This window comes from Haliaeetus albicilla, chromosome 9 (genome assembly GCF_947461875.1).
Source record: "Haliaeetus albicilla chromosome 9, bHalAlb1.1, whole genome shotgun sequence".
Lineage (NCBI taxonomy): Eukaryota > Metazoa > Chordata > Aves > Accipitriformes > Accipitridae > Haliaeetus > Haliaeetus albicilla.
This window is the reverse complement of record NC_091491.1, coordinates 24,553,841-24,576,519: the sequence shown is the minus strand read 5'-3', so window position 1 is coordinate 24,576,519 and position 22,679 is coordinate 24,553,841. Positions and strand designations below refer to the sequence as shown.

The following is a 22,679-nucleotide window of genomic DNA, read 5'->3' as shown; positions in this document are numbered from 1 at the left end:
CTGCTGTGCCTCCTCTGCGTCTCCCACCAGCGACAAGGAACCAGCAGATTTCATTAACCTCCTCTCCCCCAGAAATTTTGTGGGCTTTGTATAATTCTTTTCCTTCAGGGCCATTGTATAAAAAGCCTCTTGCTGCTGCTGAATGACACATCCGGCAGGCCCTTCTGCCGTGGAGCTCGCATTTCAAAACAAAGCACAGGGTTGATCACAGGGGTCAAATGAATCACCACAGCAGGAACATGGAGAAAGCAAATGAGCCCCAATGAACAAGAGTTCATCTAAAGGGGCACTCTTGCCTCTGCCAAAAGGACACAAGGTGACCCTGCAGAAGCAGTTCCTGCAGGTTTTCACTGAGCACCTTTTGGGTGAATATGATGATAGCTGAAGTGGACAGAGCACTGTCAGAGCAGCTCACAGGCAGGCAGCAGTGCCTGGACATGTAGCAGCTCCGTGGTCAGAGGCTGAGTGTTACTGAAATACTCGAGTGTAACTGGCTTTAGGAAAAGAGTCTCATGGCTATTCATTTTACTTCCATCTCCATAGGGGTGAGTACTGTCTCCTCCTCAACTCTAAATAAAGTGTTGACAAAATTACAGACAAGCCACACGTTATCAGCTGCCTCCCACTCAGAGCTTCTCTGTGTGCCTGGCATCTATCATTTCATCTTGCATTTATTTGCAGAGTGGTCTAGTGAAACTAGTAGAGCCTATAATAGCGTTGATCTATAAGAGTCATGCAGCTGGGCCTAATCACCATAAATTCACTCGGTATGGCTGCAGCGTACAGTACCATTTTGACAGCATTGTACGCAGTTCCAGACAAGCTTTGGGAGAGCCCCCTCCTGTTTCAAATGCCAGGCTTAACCTCATTGTGCCACCTGAGAAGTGAGAAGGAGGATGAAAAGACAAAGATGGAGCACAGAAAGGAACAGAGGAATTGCTGCCAAAAGCTGTTCCTACCTCACCCGCAACTGCAGAACCTGTTCAGTTCAACTCACAGGCAGAACTAGTGGGAACAAGAAAGAGACTCGATTAACAACTAGCACCCTGCAAAAAAAGAGAAAAAAGACTAAGAAGCAGAAGACAGAAGATGGAAAAATGAGGAAAAGTGAAGCTCTCTAACAAATATGTTTGGAAAGCTGAGGTAAATGAAAGGCAATTAAAGCAAGAACACTATCACAGGCTAAAAGATCTTAGCCAGTATCTAAGGGAAGCAGCAGGCATTGACTACCAGAGTATGACTAGAGAGAGAGAGACAAGATCACCATTTGCTCCCAAAAGCTCTTTACATGAATGAACTGTGTTATTATTTCCCCTTGTCTCTCCCACATTGTGTTTGCAGCGAGCACACACACAGCACTCTCCTCCTCTTCTCTTCCCCTTTTTCTCCTCCCCTTCCGTTTTTCCCTTCTTCTTCCCATTTACTTAGAATTTGGACCTATCCAACCTTACAGCACAGCCCCTAAGCCAGGCCTAATGGTTCAACTAAGTGCAGAACGCAACAGCACTGGTGTAGGGACAAGCCAATGCTGGTTTTGCCGCTGAAAAGCCAGTGACTGCTGAAACTGTTATCCTAGTCAGCTTTCTCAGATAACATCTCTTATCCTTTCCTTTGCCAAGCAAATTCTCATTGCAAGAAATGTTCCTTTTTGTCCTATCTTGCAGCTGTTGAACCTCTCCATGAAGACTGAACTAGCGTCTACTCCCACTGTCACTAGGACATAGGGATGCACCCACACTTCGAGCAGTTGCACCACCACAGGAAACCAGAAGCTATTGCTATAACCCAGTATTCACAGCCTGCTTTGTTTTGCTGTTGCTCAGAAACAAAGCTCTTTGCAGGAATTAATCCAGACCACTGAGGCACAGCCTGTGGTACAGGACAGCACAGAACAGCCTAAGCTCTGAGGGGAGCTGTTACCTACCGTCTCCTGGGACCGTCTGTGCTGTAAACTGATGGCATTCAGCATTTCACAGAGCTGGACCATAACTGCAGCCCAGATTTTGCCATCCTTATTCACACACTGCAGCATCAGTGATACCAACAGGAGGTTGGGAAAGGGAACTTGAGCAGTTCCTATGCTGAGCAGCTGGCTGAAGTCTTTGTTTCTGCAGTGAATGCCCTGACTTCACAAACGAAACCCTGCCAGATGCTTGAAATTTCACATTAAGCAGGGACAGTCTTTTTCACGTATTCCTTTCTCCGCTCAAAAGCCTCTTTCTACAGTGCTGTTCACAAAAGCACTCACGCACATCCCATTAGCCCAAGTTTTGACTGCGAGCAGAAATACTCTGATCATAAGTTGATTGCAAACTACCTCAAAAACCGAAGCCATTGTCACTATCTCTATTTTACACTGAGAGCCAAGGGAAATGCTCAAGGTCATCCGAGCCAGTGGCAGAGCTGTGAAGAGTCCGGTTCCTCCACTTAAACCACTGGGAGATGGTTAGTATTATTTACAGAAGTCTCCATTTGGCATAGCACTTACTCACATGCAAGCATGTACTTGCAGGAGTGGGACTTTACAGCAATTAGTCACTGCAGATATTTATCAACAACAGCTGTAAAAATTATCTCATTTTTAACACAAAATGACAAGTAATTCAGAACCACAGAATACCTTGCGCTTCCATATCACCAAGTTTTTGAATACATGCTAGTGGTACAGCTTCAAGTTTGTGCTTGGTGCATATTTGTACGTTTGCTTTTTTTGGTTGTGTGTTTGTTTTGGGTTTTTTTCTTTTAATCAAAAGGTTACTTACCATCTTAGTCACCAAAATCCAAGTATTGAGAGACTTCTATTGTCATAAGCAAAACCCTAACCCCATTAAAACTAACCCAATTAAGGAGACTTGTGGCATCATCACACTGATCCTAAGGCAAGGTTTATAGACAAACCATCCTTTGGTATTCTACCAAGAGGAAATAGGAGTCAGCTCCCTTTGCAGTCATGCATGGAGGGGAAAATGCCAGGAATCTTCTTCATCCCACAAAGCACTGTTAGGGCCAACAATCCAAAGGTTATACTGCTCCCAACACAGAGTTGAGTTTTTCCAGGTATATTTATGCTCAGAGCATCCTGTACTTGTAGCACTGGTTTTGCTTTACAACTAAGCATAAGAGGAGCTAGAATTATTCAATCGTTAAATGCAAGCTAGTTGTGAATTTGAAGGCAGAGTATTATTCATGATTACCTCAGAGAAATTATGGAAGCCATGGCAAATATTATACTACTGCACTGGAAATGGATATTAAGCTATGCCCCTTGATGATGTCAAGTGCATCATGCTCCAGCTTTTTATCTCCCACATCTAAGCCTCCCCCCACCCTGAACCAGCAGCCAGCTGCAAATCACAGTGGACTTTGGGAGATATGCTTCTTGTTTGACATGACATCAGTTCAAAGTTATTGCCACTAAAATTAGCCCAAAAATTTGTGTGTGCTTGTTTTTTTCCCCTCATGCATCTGTGAAAAGCCCAGGCTGGTACACTGTGACCTCCAGGCAAGTTGATGGCATTGCAATAAGGAAGCTGTGCTCTGTTGAGCTGTCACTGCTGTGCACATTATCCCAACACAGCACTGTTTGCACACATACAAAATGAAAAGCATGAAGTGCCAAACACAGTTGTAGCATATCAGGCATATGTTGCTTGATGTCATCCAGCATTAACCCAAGTGGAAGAGATGAAAGCAGCAAATCAGTGCACCAACCAAGACTACTATATTCAGTCATTAGAAAGAAATTACCAATGAAACAGGGGATAGCCATGACAGGATCTCACCTGGAGCCAGACTTAAATCTCTTGGGATGTGATTCTGCTAAGCACTGTGTGTTCCCAGCAAAGCCAACGTGAGTGTAGGGTGCTTGGCCCCCCCAGTATCAACCTCTTGGCAGGAAATGCTTTGAGAGCTCAGTCATGCTTCACTCCATAAGGATCTGTCTTATTTGGTGGCTTAAGTGAGAACAGAACTAGGGCACCAGTTAAAAATAAAGTAAGACGAAGAGGTGGAAATCCAATGTATTTGCTGTGGAATAAAAAGTGCAGCTGTGTTGTGTTTTTCCCTTAAATTACAAATGAGTTTTACCAGACATCTCTATTAGCACAGACCAGCTCTGAGAGTAAACAGGGACTTTAGGATTTCAGTCTGATCCCTCAAGCCCTTACTCATTTGTACGCAACATCTTTAACAGACAATGCCAAAGACAGTATGGAAAACAGAAGTGTAGTACAGGTACTTCAAAATTGGTTTTTTTGTAGTTTCACGGGCATTTCATTTCACTTAACAAATTCTGAAGAGCTGTCAAAATGAGGCAAGAGAATTACCTGGATTTCTCCTCCCCTGCTCTCCTGGCCCTGATTTCAGAGCCATTCAGTGATGTAAAATAATGCAAGAATCTAGTGTTTCATAGTATTTCAGCTCACAGGTGAAAATGCTGAGAAGGCCCAGTATTATGGTTCCCTGAGGTATAAACAAAATAAAAATGAAATACAGTCACAAATATGATGATTCACAGTTTTTTCTAGCAGTATTCCAGGCTTGACATACAGTAACCTGATGATAATGAATGAATTTATTGACACCACAACCTTCCAGTTACATAGGGGGCTGTCTATCGAGGTTGCAAATTAACCGTGCAGTGGACAAGAGCACCCACATGATAGCTTTCTTCAGAGACTCTCTCTTCATTGTGGTCTTTCTAGCAAAGATTATTGATTCATATACCTCAAGAGCACAGCTGAAGTACTTCCAGGGCTGGGTTGGCTGTAAAAGCAGCTTAGTGACTTTCATATGATGTGAAACCTGCACTAATACTCTCTCCTAGATCCCAGCTGACTGCATGAATAAGTGGCTCACATTTCCTTGCCTTGTTGGTGTGTCCAGGGACTACAGTGACCCTATACAGTCAGCGGACCTCAGGGTGGCAGCAGCCTGGAGAAAGTTTCCTACTCGGCATCTCTGCATTATACCCAACACTGCTTTGAGGTCCTAGATGGTTTGCTAATTGCAGGGCAGAATGGCATGAATTCACAAGCACAGTTTGGGCCTGGGGTTGCAACCAGCCTTATAAACTCTCCTGAGCCCTGGAGCACACAGTGCAAAAAAGCCCACATGCTCAGCAGGTATCACAAGTGTTTAGCAGGGTTTACTAGCCTCAGCTTAGGGCAGGCAGCCTCCTGGACTGGCTGCATTTGCAGTCAAACTGGTAAATCAACACAACACTCCTTGAACTCGCATTATTAAGGCATTTCCATTATCAAGAACATCACAGCTTCCATCACCCGTGAGAGCAGAGAGATATCTGGACTGTAGGAGAGCTGCACATTTAATTTTTGTGCTTTTTTCTGCAGGTGCAGTGTCTTTCAGCAAATGAGCAACATCCTAATGTGAAAAGAGAGATGAAGAATATATAAAGCAACTTTGTTAAATTAAAAAGGAAAAAAAAAGACACTAAGTACACAGGATAGACTAGCACAACATAGCTAAAGTACCAACCGCCAAGTGTTCGGCACAATGCAATTCCCAAGTGGGTAACTAGATCTTCATGTCTTTTACCACTGCATGGTCTATTTTCTGTTCAATGCTTGCAACTCCCATTAACGTTAATGAGTATGCATATGTGCCTTGAGGGCAAGAACATACTCCCTCTGTGGCTTCAAAACTTGTTTATAAATCCCTCCAAAAATCACATTGTGTTCATTGTTCTGCGCAGAAAGCTATTATAACAGCTATAAGAACTGCTGCTTTCATTCCTCCCTTTCCTCTTGCCCTCCCTTATTTGAGGGATGAGAAAACAGACCTGAAAAGATTAAGGGCTGGAGGAGATGGTATGCACAGGAAAGTAACCCAGCTCTGAGAGCTGCAATCTGAAAACTGACTTGCTGCAGGGAGGGGCAAACTGAAATCTCAGCAAAACCAAAGAAAACCAAACCCCCAAACACTGAAAAACTACCACTACCACCCCCAAAAGAAAAGCCTTTGAAAATCTCTAAGCTATTAAACATTAGAGATTAGACCGAAATCTTTGCCGCATCCTTCCCGCTAGAGTGCAGGTCAGTGGGAACAAGCTGCTTTGGCAACTGAAGGGGCCAAACACAGCTGCCTTTGCATGAGCAGAGGCACTGCTGGGCACAGTACCACATCAAAGGCAGGCCAGTGCTGCCCTCCAGCCTTCTAACCACTGCAGCAGCAAGGAGGCTCTCGAGATGCAGGCCTGAACAAAGGGAAAGTGCTGGGTTTCTAGTAGGGACTGCATTGCTCTAGTGCTGCTGAAGGCACCGTATCCATCCCAGTGCCACCTGGACCCGCAGGGCAGTTCTCTGGAGTCATGTACGGTAGTTAAGAGCCAACTCCACCTCACTCTGCTGACAACAGGGCAAGTGTCTTAGGATGCTGGCTCCAGCTTTTCCTCCATCATTGCCAACTGTCTTCTCCCAATGTGCACAGTTTCAAGTTAAGCCCCCTCAAGCCTCACAGTCTGCAAGAGGTACATAACAGTGTACAAAAAATAATGGGTAATGCAGCAGTAAGATCGAGAATCAGATTAAAGTATGTGGAGGAAAACAGATGCTGCTTTACACATACCTGAATACCAGCTTGCATTATACCTATATAGCTAACGTGAACACTAGCTGCAGCTTTTCATTGGTCAAAATGCTGTGGCCTGAAGTACAGAACAGGCTGTAGGAAAGAAGAAAATGAGCTAAAAAACCATACGGTGCACAACATGTAAGCACTTGGGCCTCACAGGCACCATGACACATGGGTGCTCCAGCCGAGCACCTGGCTGAGGAGCCCATACCTTGGGAGGATGCCTTGGAGGTTGGACCTCAGGAGGCAGCACGGCCCATCCTCCCGCAGCCATGCAGCCGGCCCTGCCCCTGTTCTCAGACCCACACCCCGCCACTGCAGCAGCAACGCAGCCCACAGTGATGCCTAGCCCTCACTAAGAGGAAGCGCACTGCAAGAGCCATCCGCACAAGTCTTGTTCTCGCTACACAGGGCTGACAGGCTTTGCCACAGGATGCTTCTGCCCAGACCTGCCCACCCCACTCCCCTGCCACAGCTCCTGCCCAGCAGCAGGGTGGTGCAGCAGCACCCATGTCTCAAAGACGTGTCCCTAAAATATCGCATTCAGCTACCTCAGCACTGGGTTGTCACATCTGGCAGGAGGCCAAGCAAACAGCCCAGAAGCAGTAGCATCTTAAACTGCCCATAGCTATACCCACCAGAACTCATCTGTCAGGCTCCTTAGACTCATTAGGTCTGAATAGGGCTCATTAGGGATATTTCTTCCTTTAGTAGGCACGGATGAAAAGATGTGGGAATAAGATCTGGCTATAAGGAAGGACATGACGTGGTTACTGCAGAGGACACTATTTCAAAGTTCAGGTTAAATACACTATTATCTAAGGTAGGAAATAAAAGGAAACCAGCACCACACAAAACCAGCAAAAGCGCTAAATCCCTTTATTCCAAGTTCTGTTTAATGAGAGTAGCAAAAGTTCAAGTATACAATGCAGAGTCGCCAGTCTAGCTGACAGAAAACTAGATTTATGAGAGAGACCAGCTAGACTGCAACCCCAGTTACAGTTACTGTAATTGCTTTTCTCCAGATGAAAATTTTCCTTACAGTTTGCCCACCTCTAGAGATTGCTGAGTAACAGACAGAGGCTTCCACTGCATAGGCTTAGCAAGCAGCAAGAAGGATATCTTCTTCCACACGTGACACTCAAAAGGAAAACACTAAACAAATTGAGTGGGTTCAAGAGGTGGGAATCCCTGCAAGCATTTTCATGTATTAGACCTAAACTTCCCATGGGCTCTGGAAGGAGCAAAATTGCAACCATGAACAGCATTTTGAAAATGCTAATGTGAGTTTTAATTTGCATTTGTGTGCACATGTTTGCATGTGCATGCAAGCACACACAACTTGCATTTTCATTACACATGTGTATATTTATGTATACATAAATTACATTATATTATATATAATTTATATGCATATATTTATATAATGGAGCCATCATCCATATTACTAAACAGATTTTTAACAACAAGTTAACTTTCAAAATGCAATGCACTAACACCTCTTCATTTATGTTTGCGCTGCGGTAGATCCATAAGCTTTTCTGGTGGACATGCAGTGATCATATCAAAAAACACTGCTTGAGGCTGGTTACATTCACCAATTATACTGTTTTATTAATTCCTCTTTCTGTAAGATTAGGCACATCAGTTAATTAAACTCCTGCATCTTCTCAATAAAGAGCCTTTCAGGATCAAGATTAGATATGCCTTCCATACTGAAATGTTATTTAAAATTACCCTTTTCAGTTCACTTCTCACTTCCAACGTGTGATGTATGGGGCATAGCTACATTTGTTTGCTGTTCCTACCAGAGTTTGAAAACTCTGCAGAAAAGACAACCCACGTTTTTAAAAACAACTTTCTAGAAATCTGTCATGGAGGAAAAATGCATTGGGGGGAAGGCGTGCAGTGGGTGCATATGAGAGGTAGCCGAAGAGTAAAGAAGGAATACTGAAGCATAAGCAGGGACACAAAAGTGTGGAAACACAGCAACAAAATTAAAGTCAAGTTAAGGAGAATGAGGCCTTCAGGCTGGAGAGTGCTCTTTCAGGCAGAGCCAAGGTAGACTGGGATAAAACACACAAACCAAAGTGTTATCACGCTGCTGCATGGTGAGACAGGGTTAATATGTGTTGTCGCAATTTAAAAGAAGATTCTCATGATCCCACAAATTTGCAAGCAAGAGGACTTATAGGACAAGTGTACAGAGCTGGTGTGGCTGTTACTGATGTTATTTGTACTTCAGGAGGAAAAGGTCTTTCAAGCTTATGACCAAATTTCTTCTGCCACTTCTGCAGTAAAATCAGACTCATATTCAATATATAATCTAATGTTATGGTAGTTATTATGATGGGATGGATTCAATATTTTGACTTTACGATGATCAGAAAAAAAGTTACCATCAGTAACTGCTTTTGTTTGTATAAACTGGATCATTATCAAAAAACAAAATGTAAACATGTTTAATAAAAATGAGTGGTGAGGCTGTCCCTGGTTGCCTAGGAAATGTAGCAAATTCCTTTTCAAAGGACTGATAGGGTCGGACAGTAAACATTATAGTCTGAATTACTCTGCATTGCCATAAAAAAAAAAGAACTGGGAACAATTTTGTGACAACTCCTTTGTAGAGATTCCACAATAACTGATGGAGAAAAATAGGGGTTTTCATCATTGTTTTCCATAGTTCCTGGAAAAATCTGTAGCCGTTCAGCCTGCAAATACCACAAGTACATGCAAATGTGTGAGACACATATACAAATATTTGGGTTCAGTACAGACAACAGTGACTGAAAGTTAAACCTGCATGTTCTTGGACTTGAGCTTTCAAAGACCTTTCTAGGTGAATATGAACATTGTACCCTATGGACTATCATCTCACCTGAAATTGGAAAGATACAGGTTTACAATTTCTTGAATTCAAAACCTGCTACTAGAATGAGAACTACTAGATTTGGAAAAACTTAACCACTTGCACATAAAAAACAGACTGGCAGAATCAGAGCTTCACAGGTTTCTTTGAGCTAGACACAATTTCAGGTACTAAATTTGCTGGGAATTAATTGTAGAGCAACAGTAACAATTTCATATTCTGTGACAAAGTTGGTTTAATATTTGTATCAAATCAATACTGCAGATAATGAACTTTGACTTTCATCCGGTTCTGCTCGTCGTTAGATGTCCTCATCAATGTACAACCACAGTTTTTATATAAGCACTCCTATGCTAGCCAGATGATGACTGTGAAAATTCTTTCATCAAAACAAACATATTATCTTGGAGTGCACGGGTGATAACAAAGGCCCTGCTGGTAACAGCAAAGCATTTTAGAAATCCAGCCTGTTCATCCAAACACCATATTGTACCACTCTTGAGTATATCTCAGACTTTAAAATTTGACTGCTTGCTTCAAAAAACCCCTACAATCTGATCTTACTTCCCATGCACCAAACTCTTTGGTGAAACCCCTGTAAGTGTGGTACATATAAAACCAGACACATACAAACAGGGCAGATATTCTGAACACACAAAACCAACGGTATGGTTAAAGGGTTCTGTCAATTTAAAATCTCCAGGAACTTCTTCATGATAGTCTAAAAGTGCCCATTGCTGCACTACATATAAACCAGCAGACTGAATATAATACAGGTCATATATTAAGTATCACAGAGGTTCTCAATATTACATAAAAGGCATTTAGTCACACTAAAAGGTAACATTTAGGTACTACCTTTTATGCTAGTGGTGGAGTATTACTCATTCATCAGTTCTTTCCAAAGATCTTGCTATGAATATTCAGCTTTTGATTATAAAAATGAATCCAAGGCACTCTGCAATACTTAATACTATGGTGTAGTAGTACCATTGCCATACAGATTATCCAAAGTGAACACTGCTACAATACCATGTGTACCACTTGTAACCATCATGCGATCAGATAGATCAAGCTCAACCTGCGCAGAGTGGGAGGAGGTAAAGTGGTGCTTGGCCTTGGAAACAGAAATGTCAAACAATTTCAGACTTTGAAATCTGTCAGAATGGGCATGACTACATATTATGTCCTTGGTGTCAAGTATCAGATGGCAGCAGGAGATGAGGGAAAGGACGCAGAATTTTCAGAACCTTCCGTAATAATAATGCTGGAGATCTAGTTTCATGAGGACACAGACTGCTTAAGGAGTCTGCCATAAGTTCTGTGAGACTGGCAAAATACTTGGATGTATTTTGATTATCACTATCATTATTATTATTGCTACTTTAAGGCTGTCAAAGTCTCTTCCTTCTCAGTAAATGAGGAAAAGGGCTGGGGAATAGATGTAAACCAGACCTAATTCCTAATCATCCTGGAGATAATGCCAAGGTCAGCTACACCAATAAGCACAATATACTGTGCAACTCAATGCACACTTGCAGGAATTTTCATTAAACAAGTTGGAAAATGTCAGAGCCTATCTTACTGCACTGCCTGCACAACAAACTTCATTTAGCCTTAGTAATTCTGATTGTGCAGACTCAGGAAGAAAGAGTGCTAACATACATTAAAGAATTATAAAAATATTTTAAAATATGGTATTTTTTAAAAGAACTTTTGAGTAACTTAAGAGCTCCTGCTTTTCACATCAGAGCATATCAGACCGAGAATCTTGTGCTGTGCATTCTCTTTTTGTATTAAATGAAAGACTTGAAAGACCTTCTGATATGAGATTTTAAATCTGTGGCACAAATCTGAATCATTTCTATGTAGGCTTTAGTCCAGTAAAATTGTGGTAAGCTGTTTTTATTAAGGGCAGCTACTTAATGCTTGGATTTGTCATGTTAGTTGGTTCAGTAGAGTTGATGTAATGGTCACTATAGAGGACAAGCTATGGAAGTAATGGTAAATGTCACATGCAAAATAACTACCAACAACAGCATAAATAAATCTACAGTTTTGTTCAGTGTTTGTGTTCAACCTCACAATTGCAGACGTATGTGCCACCCATTGAATTACACAGTCCTTTGCACCTTTGTGATCACTGATGAGGTTTTAAAATCAGATTTGCTTAAAAGGAGTTGTAGCATGAATGTAACTAGCGTATTCCTGGCCACAACAACAAGCAAAAAGGATATGCAGTAAGACCACAACATACTGTACAGGATGTCAAAACTCATATGTAACATAGCAGTGGGAAAGACCAGCACTGATCAAAACCATTTGTCCCTAAGGGTTCCTTCTTACAGTTCACACTGTGAAGCAGAGTCATCCTGATCTCTCCTAGCGGGGAGTACAGCTGGTCCTACTGCTGCACAAAATGCATTTCCAGCATGGAAGAAAGAAAGGAGAAGATCCCTATAGCGTTAGCTCATCTTTAGTAGTTCAGAGTAAGGAAGCGATATCCTTATTCAACACATTTGTTTCTTTTCTTCTGAATGCTGCATTGGCTGAAACGTAACTGGGAAGAATGGGAAGAGAAAATGTAGTCTCATGTGCAAACAGAAGCTTTGGGTAATACATTATATCATCTCAGGTACAATTTTTACCATTGGATGGTAAAAATCTCCTTGCTGTAGATTTTCAGGGCCACACAGTATTCTTTTTAATAATTTCTGCCCTTCACTTCTTTGTTGAGGAGGACCCTTTCCAAAGCTGTGGTTTGCACAGTACTAGTGATATGTGAGCGGTCCTTGGCTGGCATGCAGGTAACATTGTCCTACATGTCATCTGGTAGCAATCCTTTTTTCCCTTCATTTTGAATAAATTCAACTCATTCCCCAGGCTATAACCAGGCCATATAAGTGGTAAGGTTCTGTGAGAAATGTCAAAGGTCGGCAATTACCCACTGGTCCAAAATTTAGAGAACAGTGATCTAGGATATCTGTGCTGACACTGTTACACAGATGGGGAAACATACAGGTAATTCTTAAATGCAAGATTATCAACTGGATAATCTCAACACTGGGTCATGAAAGACCTTTTCTCAAAAGAATTATAGTGTTTACCTTCAGTCCTGTCCGGTAGTTTCCCACTTTTACTTGTTGTTCCAGTGTTGACTGTTTCAGATGAGGTGCTCAGTTTGGTGTTGGGGTCTCTCTTAGGTTTTGGAGGTGGCTGCTTACGAGAGCTGCTACTTTCATCATCGGTTCCTCCAACAGAATGAAGAGACTGGGATCTCACGGTAAAGCCACTGGAGCAAGGATGTGGCAGTCTGTCCTGAGGAGCAGGCATTGTCATAAATCCCATGCGGAAATGCTTCCCCACATAGCTTCCTTCATTTCCTCTCACTACCTCTCCACCTATGCTGTAAGAGAAAATATGCATATAAGTAAATGATTCACCTTTGCCTGAACTGTACCTGGAACCAGGGTCTCAGTTCTGCCTGTGATGAGCAGATTGTACTTTTGAATTTAGAAACAAGCAATGCTCTTATCTTTTCTTAAAACAAGATGACTACTAAAATAGTCTATTTTTCAACATAAGTTGCCAACAACTGAAACACAGATATACCGCTATGCACTCACTTAAAATTTTACAGGAAGAAATTGAGAAAAGCTTTTGTTCAGGTTTCATAGCATTGTGACTAGAAATTTTCTATAGAACAAATTTCAAACATCGGAAGTCAGAACCAAGTTTTCAGGAAGACAAGAGACTATGAGTAGGGCAAAGAATACTGCTTTAGAAATGCAACATCGTGTATTGATCCGCACTCCCCCACACTCGTCTTTGACTACAGACACTCATGTACCTCGGGAAACAAGGCTTTTGCAGTCCAATCAATCATTTCCCTTCAGATTACAGAATCATAAGAGAAAGAAATGCTCTAAAAATTACTTGAATATAGGAAACTGAACATTATCGTCTCATCAAATCTATGTGAAGCTGCAACATGAGCAGCATCAGACTAGTAAGATACAGAACCAGGAGATGAAAAGGCAATGGGCTGTGGGACACCAGGAAGAAAATAACCTCCAGCCATTCAGAAACACAGCTACAGAAGAAGGAAAGCTCAGCTGAAACAAGTGCTGTCATAACAAGTACTACATTGTACTGTGGATGGCAGGACGGAGAACCTGGTATTATTCCTGCTACTCATGCATGCTTATCAGTTCTGAAAAACAGCTCTTGCTGATGCTTATACTGTAAACCTAGAGCACATTTCAATTAAGGCAATTCAATGGACTATGCAAAGAAACTCAGCAACACACACAGGTCAACATGGGCCTGTTTTCAAGGAGGTTTGAAATAGTACCACTGTGGGCATGTAGAAATGTCAGTATGAGAACTGTTAAGTCCCGGAAAGCCCTAATTTCCTCCTGTTTCTCCTTCACACGGCATGAAGCTCTAAGGAGGGTCAGTCTGCTCCTCTAAGTTTCCTATGCAATGTTGCCTTGGGCTGGTGCAGTTTATTTGGTGCTGGAACACACTTCCTTCTTTAAAAGACAAGAATATTTTGCAATGGTTCATGTGAAGAGTAAGGTCACTTCATTCCCTGATACTGTCCCCATCTTCATTGTAGGTAATACACAAGCTGTATCTAATTGTCCTAAAAGCATCAGATTGGCACCATGCAACGCAAAACTTTATACGTGATAAAGCAGAACCTTTGTGTGCTTACTACCATCCTTGCATTTTTATTTAATTTCAACTAGTGGAGAGGTCCACTTCCCAAATTGGTAACAACTGAACAGGTGTAACTGAACGTGTGCCACTCTCCAGGGGCACTGACACCTACCTGCACATGTACACACACACATGCGCACATGTATGCCATGCATATGCACACACTGATCCATGTTCATAACCAAGTTGTTACCAAGTCCTAACTGGCATCAATTCCAGAGGGATTTGCAGCCAGAAAGATCAAAAGGTAGAATTCATTAATTTGAAGATTAATAAAAAACCTGTAGCTAATTTAAGTTATTAACTATGCCTCTACTAATCTTTCATAAATTGTTCTGAAAATAATATAATCCTCTGATGCTGGACTATGAGAAGGGTCTGTCACATTATTTAAAGAAGATTACTATCCAAACATGCTGAAGAATGCAGCTAGGGAGTCTGCTTCCTTCCTTAAGTCCATTGGATAAATCACATTTAGCAAACAAAATTTCAGTTCGCCATGTCTCTGACATTAAAATTCTTATCAGGTTACACTATTTAATTAGTGCATTTACTTCACTGCTGTGTGGAGGTGTTTAAACCACACACTATAGAACAGATTCTGTTCTGGATAGACTTGCGCAAATTCCACTGAGGTGATAGGATTCACCCTTTTCCTAAGAATGCACAGAACTGCGTTTATATAAAGCATGGGGTTTTTGCCAAATTGCTGCATCTTGTATTCCAGAAATAAAAACTTTCAAAATATAAGTCCAGCGGCTAAATGCACTATCTCATTAAACAATTAAATCACATCCTTTCTTTTTGCCTCCCTTCCCATAACTTTAATTCTTTACTGAATTCCTTTCAACGTCACAGATGAAAACCTGTCTTACTTGCTTCCTACACTTACTCCAGAATAAACAGCCTATAGCCAGGTCAGAGGGAGGTTGAAGGTACAGATGGGAACAGACCTTGCTGTTCCGCTTTATGGCCGAAGTAGATCTGGTCCTGCTTTTCTACATCCTCTGCTCAGCTACTAGACAAAAACAGCAGGACACCATGTTCCTCTGTTCAGCCACGTTTGAAAGAGAGTCCATTTCTCTTTGAGCATAGGATCCAACCTTCAGCTGATGGTTAGGCACTGTAAATCCCAAGCTGAAGAAGACTAGCCTCTAATTCTTGGTCGTGGACCCTGGTCATCGACCAGGATCACAAAAGGCTTAGGTTTGTTACTTATCCCAGTAGCGATTCCTGAGTGTTGGGCAGTGGGTGTTTCCTAGCATAGCTTGACTAGCAAGTGGCAAGCGTAACAATGGATGGAGTGCCAAGTTCACATCTCATTAATACAGACTGAAATCCACTGTGGTGCAAAGAGAAAGGAGTCACTCCAGAGCATAAGCACAAAAGCAGGATGGCAGATTTCGAATGTGGCATCCCCTACTCTCAGGCAGCAGCATGCTGAAGCTCCATTTGGACTTCTGCAACACAGCTTTGCAATGCACAGTGCTGCTGATGTTACATCATGAAACGGGACAGAATTAAAGGATTTATTTATATACTCCTCCTGCTTGCAACCACAGGAGTTGGCTGGGACTGGTGTATGTCCCACTACAGCACAACAGGCCAAGATTTATACAAACCTTGCTGCATAAATGACTACAGAGATAGCGAGGGAAAATAACTGTGTAGATCTCACTCCATTATTTCTGACAGGAAAGAGCCTCTGTGCTCCTCATTGTACTGATAATGAGGTCTATCTCATTTCAAACTGTATTATGTAAGTTGCTGCAAGTATTACACAGTTTATTAATATATATGGAAATACAGGTTTGGATTATTCCTCTGGGAAGTTTCAGTTTGAACTTGGCCAGGTTCAACTGCTTCTCTGACAGAGAATTATGTACAGCATTCAACTAACTGTTAAAAATGCAAAACATTTGTCTACAAAGAGAGACATGAATTATACAATAAAAAAATTAATCATATGATCATTCATGTTACACACAGCAAAGCTGACTTTGTGCTGAAAACGCACTTTGGCATCTGCCTAGGTGTAGTGACTGATGCTGCAGTGGATAGGAAAAAGGGCAGTGCAGTGAGGTTGGCTCCAGACACCCTTAAGAAGAGTGTTCTGAAGCAACAATCCTTTCAAAAACATCTTACAGGGCTTCTCTAAAGCCTACCTAACAAGTCTGATATAGACGATCGAGCGCTGCGATTACATGCTCCCTCCTTGGGTGCACTGGAAGATAAGCAAGCTACCCATCCCTCTTCCTCTTCCACACGGTACTGGAATTGAATTGTTACAACAAATACCCAAATGGCTGGACCTGCCTTAAATCAGTAATGGTGGATTTCAGCTTTCATTTCTAAAATATGAACAAGAGCTCCAACTGATGGACCTGATGAGTCTTGTTATACCTCCAATACAGGTTTTATTTGTCAGCTGAGATTTCTGAGGTCAGAACTGGGCTAGCATAAAGCCATACTGACCTTGCTGTTCCTACCTGCCGTATCAGCCTGCCTGCACGTAAACTGTAATCATCACAGTCCTGGACACATTACAGCTCAGCTTATTGTGCTCTGCCTGCTCTATTCTATCAAGTAGATACTGGAGCATTGATGAAACTACAGCATGGAATAACTGAAATGTTTATGTGTTTGAAGAACTACTGAGGGGAAAGTCTTTTGTATTATTCATTTTGTTACACTTCCCAAGAGGGCAGGTTAAAGAGGAAGGCTAAATGTTAAAAATGAACACAGAAAATACTCTAAATGGACAGAGCACAGGCAAGGTCATTTCTACCTTGCTTTGCCGTGAGTCATAACGTTTCTGTTGACTAGGAATATATTCTCAAGTTGTTAAGTTAGAAAACTAAGAAAAAGAACTTCTCATCACATTGCTGAAAAATATATGACAAAGAAAAAGTATCCAGAGACTGCCTGCCTCAGTCGGTGTGGTCTTTTTAATTTGCATTGCTCCTACTTAGCATTGCAAATAACAGTTTTAATTTGCTGTGAAGTTTCATTACTTGGTCCAGGCAGAAACTGAATTAGTTCCTGGAAAACAAATTAATAGTTGTGTGAAAACTTTTGTTTCACTTGGTGTTACTGCTTTAACCATAAACAACATGTAATATTCAATCCCTCAGTGCAGTTATAAAGAGTAGGAGAATTCTGGGGAATATCTAAGTCCTATAAAATCAGAATACCTTACAGCTACATTTTCTTCCCAGTCATCTATCTACCCTTGTCCTTGGTATTCATCCAGAAATTTTCTTATCAGTTCAGACTTACATTGGATTAGTTTCACGCCTCAGGCACCAAGAACCACTTGGTAGTTCTCCTCATCTTTGTACAGTTTCTATTTTTTTTTTTCCTGGGCTCCTTTACATGAGATTTTCTGACTTTTTATCCACAAGTTCAAAAGGCAAACTACACCTGATCGTGAGACTTGACCTCCTAAGCAGGAGGAAGGGGAATGTACTCTGCTGCTGACGTGGCATCTTTGAAAGTATTTTGTCATTTCTTTGCTGTGATACATGCCAGTCTGGGACCACAGCAGGTCACTGTCCTTCTCTGAGTGTTGAAATTCCAGACAACCAGGAGAAGCCACTTTGATAGCAGCTGCTCACTCCTCTTGTGCTTGTGGAAGACTCAGTTCACAGATACTGGTTTGGAAGCTGGCAGAAACTAAGCTGGGAGTCTCTGCAGTCTCCTCTGCAGAAGTGGGGAGACCTATGAATTACAGGGCAAACAATGCACATGGATGACCAGGCCTCTCCACTCTCGGGACCTGCAAACCCACGCAGTGCTACCCTCCCATGACATGCAGGAAATCCATCAGGGAAGCCATCTGAGTCAGAGACTGAAGAAAAGAGAAGTCACAAAATTTAACTGTGGTTACATAGGAAGATTTTTAGAAGTCCATCATAAAAATGACTAATCATGAGCAAAAATACAAAAGGAATAAAAATACTTAACTCAAGGATTGTATATGAGCTGGCTTGATTGAGCAAACAGCAGTTCATCCCTTGATGCATCTACCATTTTTGGGTTAAGAGAATAGCTACTGTTACTTTAACCACTTCCTTACTCTTACAGCAAGGAATACCCAGCTCCTCTGCTCATATCAAATGTTCTGAGTATAAAGGGCTGAAATGGCTTTGAAATGTCTATTCCCCATCAGAATAAATTATACACACAAATACTAAGGATGACACATTTTACTTTGTATCTGAGAAGCACTTTCAAGATTAGCATAAATTATATTTGTAAAGTAGAGGTTGGATGCCAAAAAACAGAAGATATACTATTTTTATCCCCCTAAACATGATTTCAGAAGACCATGAAATGTAATACTGAAGAAAGAAGGGCAAGATCACATTCACGGATTCAGGAACTACACTGTAAGTATGGCTTTACACAAATCTACACCATTTTTATTATAGAAATTAAACAAACAAATTACGCACTTTTCTATTATTTTTTTAAAATCACACTTCAGAGTTCCCCCTCCTTATTCCCAAGGAATATACATACATGATTTTTTTCTACATTACTTTTCCGAAAGACTCCAAATGACTCGTGACAATCTTACATCAAGATCCAGAGGATACTACTACCATCCTTTTAGGTACAGGCTAAAGTGTAAATGATCATGACAAAGGTCAAATTTAGAGTAATTTTGTGCACCTGGAGGACTATCTAAAGTGAGCAGCTGACATGTCTGCACAGCACATCAAACATCTTACCTCTGCCATATGCCTCTGCTTTTGAGGTAGGAGATCAGGCGCTGCTTAAGAAGTCAGGCCTCTCAGGACACAGAATACAGTAGTGCTATAAAATAAAATTATTCTTTTATCACACTTGTCAAACCCACAGGCCCAGGATTTGATCCTGCAAACATGCAATGAGTTGACACTCCCTCTTTGTGTACCTACACTATCACACTGAAATAACTAGGAAGCCTTGCAGAAATTGCTTGTTGCTTGCGAATCTGTTCTAAGCAATACCTCTTGCAGAGGTGTGCCCACATAGTCTGACACTAGATTATTCCTAGGAAATAATTTTTTCAAGCCAACCTATAAATGTAACAGACCCCTAACAGCACACTCTGCTGCTGTTGAGAGTCTGGCTCCTGCCATCCACAACAGGACTGAATCCTGCATGCAGAAGATTCTCCATATCAAACTGAACCACCACATGTTGTGGCTGCACTGCAAGATTAACTGAGTCCCTGGTAAGCAACCAAATGACAGCTGTAACTCCTATGCAGTGCACAATGGATGATAAAAGCAAAACTAACCAAGACTGTCCACAGCAGGTTTTCCGTAAGATGCCAGATAACCTAATATCAAATGATGATCTGCTATGCTCCACAGTGAACTATTTTCATAATGCAAAAAGTGGAAAATGCTAGCAATAGTTGGGGTTTTCTGGAAAAAAAAAAAAAAAAAGGAAAAAAAAAATCAAAACCAAACCCAAACTGGAAACACTTTATAAGAAACTGATAAAAACTATGTATGCTATTTTTACAACAAATCTAACATAAGCTAGACAGCTTAGAAAGGAGTAACTGAGGAGTAAGGACCTTTCTGATCCACAGAGAGCTTAACAGAACTGTATTTCATGAGTCTGAACAGAAGTGCAGGTACTACTTCTTATATCCACTGACATTCCTTCTATCTTAAGCAGGCTGCCTCTTAAACTGGGAACTACCAAAGAGTACTTTGGGCTGAACATCCACAATGGCCTGATGTTGCTTTCCTCAGGGGACCAACACTTGCTACTGTATCTGGGGCACAGGGTCTCCAGTGCTCCAGCCCCACGTAGGACTGGTGACTAACTGATGTATATGGAAAGGTCTGTAAGTTCTGAATACAGAGGACACTTAACAGGCAGGAGTGAAAAGTGCTGTGCTTTTATATGACTACAGAAATTTTTAATTTTGCATGGGAGATGCACAGCTAAAAGCCAGTAAGTGAAAGCTCATATGTTCAGAGTCACCTAGAATTAGACATCAAACATATGCAATGTTTAAACTGAGTGCAAATGCATGTTCACATTAATGGAGTGGGGTTTTGCATCCTGTCAAAAGCGGGTGGAGCTAGAACAAGGCTGTGTTTTTGTCACATTCAGTGGAAAACCACATGGCGCAGACTCCACTCTGCCTGCGCAACTGTGGCTAAGTAAATAGTTCAATGAGATATGGGAATAAATTAACATATAAAGTAATTTTTGTGGACTTTTGTAATAAAATTTTTCTTTGGTTTTGAGTCGAAGAGTTGTAATGAAAGGAAAAGCTGTAAAAAATAAAAAAATCATTTTTGTGGATCAGATGCTGGGAAAAGCTTAAACCTGGACAAATGAATTAAATGTGCCAGGACTCTAAGAATGGTGATTTGTAAACCAAGTGCACTGTGCCTGTTGAGATATTACACTGTGTCTAACCTTTCCAGATTCAGGCTTATTTCAAACAGTGATTGTACAGATGCTCTTCTGAGTCCCTTGAGCAAACATGACTCTACTTTCCCTTTAAAATCCAAGCTCAAATACAAGGAAATTAAGGTTTTAAATAAAAGCTTCCTATGGCCTTTGGCCCCCAAGAGAAAGGAGTTCAATCCTGATCTGGCAGTGAACAGGAAGAAGAAAATTTCGTTTTGGAGGAACACCCCCCCCAAATTTCACTTAAGTGTGATCCATAGCAAAACATACAGATTTTTTTTGCTCAACTAGTGACCTGAAACTCCAGTTATTTACATAATTCTTCTGATAATATTGTCATTCATAACTCTCAGTTCAAAATATATTCCCTGGGCTGGCTTGTCTCTCTGTTTTCTTTTATAAATGCCATGTGAGTAGGTAAGAAAGGGAGAGGCACTGCCTGCCATAGAGAGCCTGGGAGGAGGTCTCAGTTGCACAGTCACAGTAGGGATGTGACAGGGATGCAGGCTGCAATGAATGGACAGTTTTATGCAAATGCTTGTCTTTTGGCAGCTCTCCACTCCAGATCTGTTATATTCATATAAGGCAATTTTGCTTCCAGACATCTCAGCACATGGCAAAACTCAGGGATTTGCATTCTCTTCAACAGGCATATATGCAAATATTCCAGGTACAGTTTTAGGTACTGCTTTCATAGATATTCAGGGTCAGTTTGTAGTTACTAAAAAAGCATCTGCACATTAGCAATTTAAATGGAACTAAATCCATTTTAATCTACAAATTGTATTTTACATTTCTATTTAAGTGAAATGCACAGTGTAAGTTTCTACAAAAAAGTGCAAGGCTTATAATGTTTCTGTGTGTTGCACTGGTCTTCCCACAGGAAACAAGGAAATGCAACTTACTGCAGTTTACCCCACCCTAACTACATAAATGCTCTCTTGGATAGGTCACCTTACTGACACAGGTGCTGGAACCCCTAGAAATCTTCACCAGAAAATCCTTTTTTGCACTGGAACGGCCCTGCTGGAGTCCATTGCCTTAACTTCACAGCTAGCATTAATAACCTTGTGTTATTAAGTATACATATTACCATCTCTCTGTTCCTTCTGATTTCTGGAGGGAAGGTTTCAGCTCATTTATCGATCACTACTTTGTGATTTAACTAGACAGCATGAATATCTGTCTGTTCCTTGCAAAATTAAACAAAGACTCCAAACCCTAAGTGAAACATTTTTCACAGGTTTGATAAACCCAGAAAAGAGGAAAGGGAATCAGTCTACACAGACGTGTACACTCATCTCTGTATGTCCTTCTTCCCTAAATAGTCTCACTCTGGTGAATAAAACTACGTGAAATCCTGTACATCAGTATCGACAGCTCTCAGCATTAAAGCCTGGAGAGACTTGTTCACTACAATACAAAGTCGCTTTGAAAATCTCTCTGCTTATATCACTTTTTTATCCACAGCAAAGTGACTACTATTGCCACAACAGAATATTAATATGCTTCACACCTAAATTTAGAAAAATATTATAAAACAACTCTTTCCCCTGTCTTGATGGATGTCAGTTTCTTAGCCAGGGTTGTCAGAAACTGGTTATTTGCTCAGAGAGATAAGTAAAAAAGGACATTATATTTTCAGAAACAGAGCTGATTTAATATTGCGCGTCAGAGTGTGTGAAAAGCAAGCATAATGGGCATATAAGTGGTTAAGACTTAGTGATTTCAGTCAGGACACTGAAAGAGGCTAGCCAGCAAAAGTGTAGCTTGTCCCACGTATACAGGTACCCAGAGTGTCCCTGAACCAATTCCACACTTAGGTCTTCCAATACATTCATTGCATGTCCATGCATTCTCTTTAGAAATCAAGGTGAATTATCCAAATGCAAAGTGGAGAAAGTCTTTTCTCCTCTGTATCCACACACATAGCTCATGGGCCAGATCCTGTAACTCTAGCAGACTACTGAAAGGTCTCTACATATACGGGAATTTAACACCAGAGACAACCGGCTACAATAAAAGCTGCCAAAAAAAATAAAATAAAAAATAAAAAACTGCCAAA

The 22,679-nt window shown here is 41.2% G+C and overlaps 1 protein-coding gene across 5 annotated transcripts in view; it reads right to left on the bottom strand.

The window, feature by feature from the left end:
* NYAP2 (neuronal tyrosine-phosphorylated phosphoinositide-3-kinase adaptor 2) overlaps positions 1-22,679 on the bottom strand; it is a 149,166-nt gene that overhangs the window by 68,753 nt on the left and 57,734 nt on the right. For all 5 annotated transcript variants that reach the window (XR_011326153.1, XR_011326154.1, XR_011326156.1 and 2 more), the window contains one exon: positions 12,568-12,866. Coding sequence is in view for 1 of the 5 variants with exons in the window: in XM_069792135.1 (XP_069648236.1) it covers positions 12,568-12,866 (299 nt within the window). In the remaining 4 variants the exon portion in view is untranslated. The remainder of the gene's footprint in view (positions 1-12,567; positions 12,867-22,679) is intronic.